The 11,775-nt window shown below is 40.7% G+C and overlaps 1 protein-coding gene across 4 annotated transcripts in view; it reads left to right on the forward strand.

Annotated features, from left to right (window-relative positions):
* LRRC8C (leucine rich repeat containing 8 VRAC subunit C) overlaps positions 1-11,775 on the forward strand; it is a 107,845-nt gene that overhangs the window by 57,272 nt on the left and 38,798 nt on the right. For 2 of the 4 annotated variants that reach the window (XM_004378720.3, XM_023733391.1), the window contains exon 2: positions 4,330-4,471. The exons of 1 other annotated variant lie outside the window; for it this stretch is intronic. In XM_004378720.3, coding sequence (XP_004378777.1) covers positions 4,334-4,471 — 138 coding nt within the window. In that variant the 5' untranslated portion in view covers positions 4,330-4,333. Of the gene's footprint in view, positions 1-4,198; positions 4,472-11,775 lie in introns of those variants that run through there. One more of the 4 variants, XM_023733390.1, reaches the window with a different exon arrangement.

Consider the following 11,775-nt stretch of genomic DNA (forward strand, 5'->3'; position numbering starts at 1 on the left):
AGAGGGTTGACATGTTGTGGGGTTGTTAACCAGTGTCATAAAACAATATGTGTACTTCTGTTTCATGAGAAACTATTTGTTCTGTAAGCCTTCACCTGAAGTATAATAAAAAAAAAAATTTTTTTTTAGAGTGTAAAGGGGTCCTGAGACCAAAAAGTTTGAGAACTATTGCTGTACATTGGTGCATTTGTTTCCTAAAATTGTCATTTGCTTAAAGAAACAAGCCCAGTTCCCTTCAATTTGTACAGGAATTTATTACAAAGGAGACAACATCCACATCTGTCAAAGAACAATGTGTAAACAACAGCACAGGCAGTAGGCTAATTAACCACTGTCACTGCAGCTGCTTGGGATCATCCCAAAGCTGACTTGGATGAATATTGCTCCATGAATGAGTGTCTGAATTCACGCATTCATTTATTTAACAGACAATTGTTTAGCCCCTGTTGCTGGCCAGACACCATAGTAAATGATGCAGATGCAAAACAGAATAGGACATAGCTTCTGAAGCGGAACTTGTAAGTTAAGATGAGATAGTGCCTGTCTGTGACTGTCAGTGAAACAGTTGTGACCAGAAAACATTTGGGCAGTGAGATTGTAGTGATTCACAGAGAAGGAAAAAGGCTATAAGTTGTCAGAAAAATCTAACTTTAAACTAGTCTCAAATTTTTTATTGTTGTCAAAATATATAACACATTTGCCAATTTAGCATTTTTTTACATGTACAGTTCAGTGATGCCAATTACATTAATCATCTTGTGCAAATATCTCCAGTATTCATTGCCAAGTTTTTCATCACCATAAACAGACACTCAGTGCTTCCTGAACAGTGACTTTCCCTCTCTCCCTCCCTCTCACCCCTGGTGACCACTAACAAACTTTGGCCTCTGTACATTTGCCTATTCTAAATACTTCACATAAGTGGGATCATACAGTATTTGTCCTTTTGTGATTAACTTACTTCACTCAGCATGATGTTTTTGCGGTTCATCCATGTTGTAGCATGTATCAGAACTTCGTTTCTCTTTATGGCTGAGTAATATTCTGTTGTATGTATATACTATATTTTGTTCCTTTATCTGTTGATGGATATTTAGGTTGTTTCCATCTTTTGGCTATTGTGAATTATGAGAACTAGTCTCAAATTTTAATGACACTGGGAATATGCAGAGTAATTTATTTAGCTTTTGTGGCTTGCTTGCAATGTGTCAGGCTCAGCCCTAAATGTTGAGGATACACATATGCGTAACATATAGGTTCTACCCTCAAGAAGCCTGCAGCCTAATAAGGGTAACAGAATGGAGTTAGGAAAGATATTTCAGTAAAATGAGAAAATCATATCAAATGCTACACAGATGTCAAGTAAATGAAGGAGCATTAGGTCATAGATGAGATCATTAGACAGTTGAAATTTCTAGGATGGTGCCAAAGAACAAACCCAAAAGGAAGACAAATTACTGTCTAAGAATAAGACAGATAAAGCAGCAAGACAGAATGGATGATGTTATAATAGTTTCCAAAGATGTGACTACTAATGCATTCAAAGAAGAGGCTTTGCTTTTGCCTGGGGTGTTTATTTTACAGTTCTTAGACCTGAGTCCTGAGACAAGACTTGAGAGAATAAGAGCAGATTTAGCCGTTTTCCCTATCTCTTTAAGTAAGACTAAATAACAAGGAGAGATGTAGAGAGTTGGATTATTGAATTCAAAGAAGGCAGAAGGGAGAGAAATTTTCTTTTTGGCTCTTCTTCACCATAAGACAAGGAAAGGATATTCCTTGCAGTACCAGGGTGATTAACTTCAGGAGTGGATCACAGTAAAGGCAGGGGAATGAGGAGTGAGATAGGAGATGCACACTAAGAAAAGGATGCGTCTTCTTCCCCCTTTTCCCAGACCCTCAGATGCAGCCTACTCATTTATCTTCTGTCATTTAGATAGAGATAGGAGCTTCTAAGGAGTCCCTGGGTGGCACAAATGGTTAATACACTCTGCTGCTAATCAAAAGGCTGGAGATTGAAGTCCACCCAGAGAAGCCTCAAAAGAAAGGCCTGGTGATCTACTTCGGAAAAATCAGCCGTTGAAAAACCCTATGGAGCACAGCTCCGCTCTGACACACCTGGGGTTGCTATGAATTGGAATCGACTCAGCAACTGAGAAAAAAAAAAAAAGGAGGAGGTGGTTTCCAGGGCAAACTGATTTCTCAGAGGAGAAAATCAAGATAAATTTGAGATTCACAGTGAAATATGAAGAGTAAAGGAAATCAACACCCATGAAAGCAGCAGTCAGGAAATCAAAAGACACATTTCATTGGGCAGATCTGCTGCAAAAGACGTCTTTAAGTATTCAAAAGCAAAGATGTCACCTTGAAGACTAAGGTGCACCCGACACAAGCCATGGTGTTTTCAGTCGCCTCATATGCGTGCAAAAGCTGAGTGATGAATAAGGAAGACCAAAGAAGAATTGATGTGTTTGAATTATGGTGTTGGCAAAGAATATTCAATATACCGTGAACTGCCAAAAGCCGAACAAATCTGTCTTGGAAGAAGTATAACCAGAATGCTTCTTAGAATCAAGGATGGCGAGACAACATCTCATATACTTTGGACATGTTATCAGGAGGGATTAGTCCCTGGAGAAGGACATCATCTTTGGTAAAGTAGAGGGTCAGTTTAAAAGAGGAAGACCCTCAATGAGATGGATTGACACAGTGGCTGCAACAGTGGGCTCAAGCATAAGAATGATTGTGAGGATGGTGCAGGACCGGGCAGTGTTTCGTTCTGTTGTACGTAGGGTCGCTATGAGTCGGAACCGACTCAACAGCACCTAACAACAACAACACAGGAAATAAAGAAAACAAGTCAAGATAAAAGCACAGGGACCAAAAAAAAAAAAGCAAGAGGAAATGGAATCTTCCCCAGCTCACCACCACCACCAGTGAGATTTTCCCTTTTAAAGGCCATGACCATATGATAAAATCATTTGCTCCCCCCATGGAGCAAGGAGAGTGCTTTGCAAATAGGGATCAGTAAATAATTAACACAAATGAATGCTGAAATTATATTTTTAAAAAAGTAGTTTAAAGCTACAACTCAGGATGGTAAGATAAATACCAAAAAAATTTCAAAGGATGAGCTCTTTGTGGCATCTTTGGGTTACTGGATCCAAAGAAGACAGAAGGGAGAGAAATTTTATAGAATCCTTGTGGCATCTTTGTGTTCTGTTAGGTGAAGGGGGATTACAAGAAACAGCTAGGACTTGGTGACCACTCTGACCATGGTCTCTCTGGCCCACATAAGCAATAGTTCAATAAAGGTACTTGCCTTTTCCAGCTGAGTCTCCTTATTTCCTAAACTGGTGGCTTTTTCCAACGGCTCACTGAAACACTGTTATACCGTGACAGTGCCTTGACTAATTCAGACCTCTGCTTCTTTTTTTTTTTTTAATTTTGTTGTTGTTGTTGAGAATATACATAGCAAAACATACACCAATTCAGCCATTTCTACATGTACAATTCAGTGACACTGATTACATTCTTCAAGTTGTGTAACCTTTCTCACCCTCCTTTTCTGAGTTGTTCCTCCCCCGTTAGCATAAACTCACTATCCCCTATGGTTCATATCTAATCTTTTGAGTTGCTGTTGTCGCTTTGATTCCATATAGTTCTTAAAAGAGCATAATACTGAAGGCAGACATTTCCTACTAGTTAAGCTAAACTATTGTTTAATTTTAAGAAGACTTCAGTGGATATTTTTGATTGAAGTTTTAAAGATTATCTTAGAGCAGTAGTTTTAGGGGGTCATCCAGCCCCCATGGCTCCAGAAAGTCTGGATTCCATGAGAATTTTAAATTCTGTTCCACATTTTCCCCCTTTTGATCAGGATTCTTCTGTAGAATCTTTGATCAAAATGTTTAGCAGTCACAGCTGGGCACCATCCAGCTCCTCTGGTCCCATGGCAAATTTTAGGGCAGTTGTTCATGGATGCAACCAGCCACACTTTCCATACATTCCTCCTATTCCTGACCCTTCCCCCTCTTCCATCATTCTAGATGAGCAGAGACTAACCATCATGCCTTGAATGGCCATTCACAAGCCCTTAAGACCCCAGGCACCACACAACAAATTATACCGTTTTTCCTACCCTCTCTCCTTCATTTTGTTGTTGTTGAAATTACATCTTTATATTTCATGTGCCCTGTAACATAATTTTATCCCTGCAGACCTCTGCTTCTGATGGGCTGAAGCAGCATTTCAAATACTGGTGACAATGCAGTAGTCAGTGTATGAAGCTGTAATTAATTATAAATTTCACGGTAATCTCTTCTTTGCCAGAAACATGATTCCGGTGACAGAATTCCGCCAGTTCTCTGAGCAGCAGCCTGCCTTCCGGGTGCTGAAGCCATGGTGGGATGTGTTTACCGATTACCTCTCGGTGGCCATGCTGATGATTGGCGTGTTCGGGTGTACTTTACAGGTAGGTGCTGAAACCCATGGCATAATAGGAGCCAAGCAAGAAACCTAATCAGTGAAACCTCTTAAAAGGGATGGTTGTGTAATTTTTAACCTTGTAAACATTGGTTGCTGTTCTCTACTGGTGTATGGTATTTGTAATCATGGCAGGGAACCAGAACGCTTATTTACTGAACTTTCTTCATAAGGTAAATATGGTACTTGTAAGATTTCAATGAGCCCAGAAAGTAGTTGGGGTAATTAGTAATAAGGGGTCCCTTATCTTTCAAAATTGGTTTTACAGTGAAATATAACGTGTGTTTATACCCTTTGCCGTCAAGTCAATTCCAACTCATAGTGACCCTATACAAGAGAGTAGAACTCCCCCATCGAGTTTCCAAGGTTGTAAACCTTTATGGAAGCAGACTGCCACATCTTTCTCCTGGGGAGTGGCTGGTGAGTTCAAACTGCTGACCTTTTGGTTAGCAGCCGTAGCTCACTGTAGCTCTTAACCACTGTGCCACCAGGGCTCCTGGGCTCCTTATATATATCCATTAAAAAAAAAAAAAAACACTGCCAATGAGTCGATTCTGACTCACAGCGACCCTATAGGGTTTCCAAGGCTGTAAATCTTTATAGAAGCAGACTGCCACATCTTTCTCATGTGGAGCTACTGGTGGGTTCAAACTGCTGACCTTTCGGTTAGCAGCTGAACACGTATATATCCATAGTACCTATTATATTGCCAAAATGAAACTTATGCCTTTGCTTTACCTCTTACACTTGCCCTGGTAAGACGTTCAGGAAGAGCTAACATTTTTGATGAGATAACCATCCCAATGTTCACTTCTGAATTAAAATATAACCTAATCAAAATTGCTGTTTATTCTGTATCGATGCTATATATAGTCATATATTGACTCCCTATACTGTTTGCATGCATGCTATGTGCCAGATGCCTTGCTTTGAGAATATAGATACCTATAAGTAGTTCATGGTCTAGTGGAGAGCAAAATAAACAAGTAATTAAAGATTATATTATACTGTGATGGAGGTGTCCACAAGGCGCTAAGGGAGTGCAGAAGAGGAGCACTCAACTTGGCTTGGGAGCAAGAGAAAATATGATGGTTGAATTAAATCTGAAGAACCAGTCAGAGTTAACAGGGACGTGAGGGTGGGAGAAGGTGCCAAGAAGAGTAAAAAAAAAAAAAAAAACCTCTCAGTCATGAATTGAGAAAGAACATGACACCTTTGGGAAACTGTTGGGAGGACTGGCACAGATTGGGTTTCAGTAGTATGAGAGTTGAAGCCATGCCTGTATATGGAATCACCCAGGGAGAGTGCAGAGAGTGAGATGCAGTCAGGAGTAACATTAAAGAGTAAATGGAGGGAGAAGATGAGCCTCCACAGAAGACTGAGAAGGGACAGCCATAAGGGCAGGTGGAAACTAGGAGAGGAGTGTCTCAGAAGTCCAAGGAAGATGTGGTCAATGGTGGCAGGCAGTACAGCTAACTCATGCCCTAAGGACAGAAAAGTGGCAGCTAGGTCATTAGAAATCTTAACAGTTTCAGTAGTTGGAAAAGTGAATGGAAGTTACCGTAGAGGCCCTGGAGTAGACGTGATTTTCAAATAGATGAGCTGGGAGGGAGAGGAGCTAGGGGAAAAGATTAAGAGCTAGAGGCAATACAGAGTGAAAATAAAGCCCTTTTTAAAGTTAATAATGGTTAACACATAGTGCTTCCTATGTGTCAGGCACTATTCTGAACACTTTATACATATTAACTCATTTTATCCTCGTGACAACCTAAGACGTAGGTACTATTACTAAATTTACAGATCTGACAACTGAGGCACAGATAGGTTGAAGAAACTTCCCAAGGTGAGTGGCAAAGCCATTATTCAAACATAGGCAGTTTGGCTCAAAATCCTGTTCTTAATCCCTAACATCATGCTGCCTCCTATTTGTAGGATGAAGAAAAGTTGCCCCCCACCCCCGCCAAAAAAAATGCCAGTGAAAAATCAGACTTTGAAAAAGAGAAAGCACATAAATTTGTTCATAAATAAAATAAATACATATTGAAGAGCTACTGTGTCCCAGGCACTGTTCTGGGTACCAGGAATTATCAGTGAAGGAGGAAAAAACAAAAGTCAAAAATCCAAGCCTTATGGAGCTTAAGTTCTATTGGAAAACAATCAGCATAAGAAGCAAAATCATAAACTATATGTTAGAAGGTGATAAGGTCAATGAAAAAAAAAAAAGGAAAAATGGTAGGAGATCCCAGCAGGTGAGATGGGAGTTGTAACTCTGAGTTAGAATGAGAAGGTGACTGTTAAACAAGGAGCTAAAGGAGGTGTGAGGGCAGGCGGTGCAGATGGCCAGGGAGCAGCCTTCCAGGCTGAGGGAACAACAAGAACAAAGGGCTTTATGGACAAAGGGTTAACATAGCCCTTCCCCTTCTGCATGAAAATTTGACTTTCTCTTAACTTTCTAGTTCTGTTTCCCTGGAGACCTGATAAAGGTAGAATGTTAACTATGTTACTAGGCAGCATTGCTTATGGTAAAAATGACCACCGATTGGTCACCTGCATCTGGGCTGGGAAAATAATTAATGCCTGGTAGGAAGCCATACCATTGGGCTTCTGTGATGTGGTGACACTTATAACTGAACATGTCCTTGACACATGGAAGATGTAGCTATTGAGTTACAAGAGATACTGGCTCCTTTGGGACATAAGACTTTTAAGCCAGGGTAAGTCCTGAACCCTTTTGTATTGATTTCCTAGGGCTGCCATAACAAAATACTACTAACTGGGTAGTTTATAAAAACAGAAATTTATTGTCTCAGTTCTGAAGGCTGGGAATTGGAGATCAGGATGGTCAGCCATGTTGATTCCTTCCGAGGCTTTTGGAGCAAATCTGTTCCATGCCTCTCTCCTAGCTTCTGGTGGCTCCAGGTTGGCTTGCAGTTACAGCATCACACGGTATCCTTCCTCTATCTCCTGTCTCTACGTATCTTCTCCTCTTTTATAAGGAAGCCAGTCAAACAGGATTAGGACCATCCTACTCCAGTATGACCTCATGTTAACCTAACTGATGACGTCTTTAAAGACATTCTTTCCAAACAGTGTCACATTCACAGATACAGGGGTTAGAACTTCAGCATATCTTCTTTGGGGACATAATTCAATATAAAGCACCACCCAAAGTGGTTCTCTTTTTCTTATACCAAAATGTTATGGGGAGGAGGAGCGTGGGGAAAGACTAGCTCCTGGGCAATAGTGTAGACCACTACATAGATAGTTGTGAAGGTTCTCCTAAAAGGGAAAGCCTGATGCTGACTTGCAGTCAAGCTGTGACTCCAATCCTGTATCTTTCTAAGTGAGTCTTGTGCCACTGAAAATCTGTCATCATCTTTTAAATCTGAATGCTGAGGTGAACCTAGAAAGACCTCTGGTGGTGTCACAGACCTGAAACAGGAATATCGCTGGCATGTTGAAGGAAAAGCCAGGAGGCCAGTGTGCTGGAGCAGTGTGTGTGAGGAGAAGGGCAGTAGAAGAATGAGGCCAAAGAGGCAATGGTGCCAGATCACAGAGGGCCTTTTAGGCCACTGTAAAGGTTTTGGCTTTGTTCTGAGAGGGGACACATTTATAGAGTTGAGCAGAGGGTTGTCATTATCTGATTTATGTTTCACCAAGATCACTCTAGCTGTTGAACTGAGAGTACAGTGCAGAGGGCAAGGATGAAAGCAGAGGGATTACTTAGAAGGCCAGTGAAATAATCCAGGCAAGAGATGAAGGTGGGTTGGACCAGGTTGAACTTGTGGTTCTGGATATATTTTGAAGGAAAAACCACCAGGATTTGCTGACAAATTGATTGTGGGGTATGAGAGCACAAGAAAATCAGGAATGACTCTTAAGATTTTAGGCCTGAGCAGACTGGAGGAGTTTGTCTGTGAACGTGTTAAGTTTGAGATATACGCCAGATATTAAAGTATAGATATTAAGTAAGTAGTTGCATATAAGACTCAGGAGTTTAGGGTAAGTGATGAATGTCTTCTTCAGGAGGAAGGTGGTGATGGGATCCAGGATCCAGGCGGGAGGATTATCCTTGATTGGAAAGGAGGGTAGATCACAACAGAGGGTCCTAGACAGAGTGGGAGAAAAATTGTAGAACAAACAATCAAATTGACAGAAAAGACCAGACTTACTGGACTGACAGAGACTGGAGGAACCCTGGAGACTATGGCCCTAAGACACCCTTCTGAACTGGAACTGAAGCCATTCCTGGAGACCACCTTTCAGCCAAACCATAGACAGGCCCACAAAATAAACAACACCCAAGAGGAACTTGCTTCTTAGAACAATCAATTATATGAGATCAGAAGGGCAACATTTGCCCAAAAGTAAAGATGAGAAAGCAAGAAGGAGTAGAAAATAAGGACTAAAGGAAACAGGGAAACTTGGATGGAAATGGGGAGAGTGCTGACACATTTTGGGGAATGAAACCAATATCATGGAACATTTTATGTACAAACTACCAAATGGGAAACTAATTTGCTCTGTGAACTTTAACCGAATGCACATTAAAAAAAAATTTTTTTAAAAAGAACTCAATAAACAGCATTAAAGGAACAAAATATGTGTTATAAATATCTAAGGAAAGTAAAAATGCCTAGGATCCACATTACAAATTAATATTCCTTAGGGGGCAAATTTCTTCATCTTTGGCTTAGCGGTTGGTGTGTAAATTTGGATGATAGTCATATTAATCTTCCTTGTAGGCATATGGATATTATCTGTCATGGATTGAATTGTGTCCCCCCAAAATATCTGTCAACTTAGCTAGGTCACGATTCCCAGTATTGTATAATTGTGTACCATTTTGTAATCTGATGTGATTTCCTTATGTGTTGTAAATTCAATCACTGTGGTCTAATAAGATGGATTAGCGACAGTTGTACTGATGAGGTATACGAGATTGGATAGTGTCTTAAGCCAATCTCTTCTGAGATACAAAAGAGAGCAGCAAGCAGAGACACATAGAAACCTCATACCACCAAGAAAGCAGTGCTGGGAGCAGAGCGCATCCTTTGGACCTGAGGTTCCTGCGCAGCGAAGCTCCCAGATCAAGGGAAGATTAATGCCACGGACCTTCCTCCAGAGCCGACAGAGAAAGCGTTCCCTTGGAGCTGAAGCCCTGAATTTAGACTTGTAGCCTAGTGGACTGTGAGAGAATAAATTTCTCTTTGTTAAAGCCATTCACTTGTGGTATTTCTGTTAGAGCAGCACTAGATGACTAATACATCATCCTATCACTGACAACATTGTACTTCAGGATAGATCTTGAAATATTCTTTTTGACAATGAATGCAACGCCATTCTTCCTCAGTTTGTCATTCCTGGCATAGTAGACCATATGACTGTCTAATTCAAAATGGCCAATACCAGTCCTCTCAGCGGATTGATGTCTAGGATATCAGTGTTTATGCATTCCATTTCATTTTGACGATTTTCAGTTTTCCTAGATTCATACTTCATACATTCCATGTTCCTATTATTAATGGATGTTTTCAGCTGTTTCTTCTCATTTTGAGTCATGCCACATCAGCAAATAAAGGTCCCAGAAGCTTGACTCTATCCACATCATTAAGGTTGACTCTACTTTGAGGAGGCAGCTCTTCCCCAGTTGTTTTTTGAGTGCATTCCCACCTGAGGGGCTCACCTTCTGGCGCTGTATCAGATCATAGTTTCACTACTATTCATAAGGTTTTCACTGGCTAATTTTTTTCAGAAGTAGACGTCCAGGTCCTTCTTCCTAGACTATCTCAGTCTGGAAGCTCAGCTGAAACCTGTCCACCGTGGGTGACCCTGCTGGTATTTGAATACTGGTGACATAGCTTCCAGCATCACATCAACATTCAAGCCCCCACAGTACAACAAACTGACAGATGCGTGGGAGTGCGAAAGTTGGAAAAAAGAAGAATTGGAGTTGGAAAATATAGTCTTGGTGATAGAAATGATGCCGGATATCACATGATAGAAGTTTGCAAGACCAGTGACTTCTTCATTGCAAATACCTTTCTTCAGCAACATAAACGGCAACTATAAACATGGACCTCGCCAGATGGAATACACAGGAATCGAATCAACTACATCTGTGGAAAGAGACGAAGGAAAAGCTCAATATCATCAGTCAGAACAAGGCCAGGGGCCAACTGCAGAACAGACCATCAATTGCTTGTATGCAAGTTCAAGTTGAAGCTGAAGAAAATTAGAACAAGTCGACGAGAGCCAAAGGACAACCTTGAGTATATGTCGCCTGAATTTAGAGACTGTCTCAAGAATAGATTTGACACATTGAACACTAAGGAACGAAAACCAGATGAGTTGTGGAACAACATCAAGAACATCATACGTGAAGAAAGCAAGAGGTCATTAAAAAGACAGAGAAGAAAGAAAACACCAAAATGGATGTCAGAAGAGACTCTGAAACTTACTCTTGAATGTTGAGTAGGTAAAGCGAACACAAGAAATGATGAAGTAAAAGAACTGAATAGAAGATTTCAAAGGGCGGCTCGAGAAGACAAAGTATTATAATGACATGTGCAAAGACTTGGAGTTAGAAAACCAAAAGGGAAGACCATGCTTGGCATTTCTCAAGCTGAAAGAACTGAAGAAAAAATTCAAGCCTTGAGTTGCAATAGTGAAGGATTCTATGGGCAAAATACTAAACGACACAGGAAACATCAAAAGAAGACAGAAGGAATACACAGAGTCACTGTACCGAAAAGAATCAGTCGACGTTCAGTCATTTCAGGAGGTAGCATATGATCAAGAACCAATGATACTGAAGGACGAAGTCCAAGCTGCACTGAAGACATTGTCGAAAAACAAGCCTCCAGAAATTGATGGAATACCAGCTGAGATATTTCAACAAATGGATGCAGCACTAGAAGTGCTCACTCGTCTATGCCAAGAAATTTGGGAGATAGCTCTCTGACCAACTGACTGGAAGAGATCCGTATTTTTATGCCTATTCCTAGGAAAGGTGATCCAACCAAATGCAGAAATTACTGAACAGTATCATTAATATCACACCCAAGTAAAATTTTGCTGAAGATCATTCAAAAGCGATTGCAGCAGTACATTGACAGGGAACTGCCAGAAATTCAAGCTGGATTCAGAAGAAGACGTGGACCAAGGGATATCATTGCTGATGTCAGATGGATCTTGGCTGAAAGCAGGGAACACCAGAAAGATGTTTACCTGTGTTTTATTGACTATGCAAAGGCATTCGACTGTGTGGATCATAACAAATTATGGATAACA

Source organism: Trichechus manatus, unplaced genomic scaffold, assembly GCF_000243295.1.
Source record: "Trichechus manatus latirostris isolate Lorelei unplaced genomic scaffold, TriManLat1.0 scaffold00058, whole genome shotgun sequence".
Classification (NCBI taxonomy): Eukaryota; Metazoa; Chordata; class Mammalia; order Sirenia; family Trichechidae; genus Trichechus; species Trichechus manatus.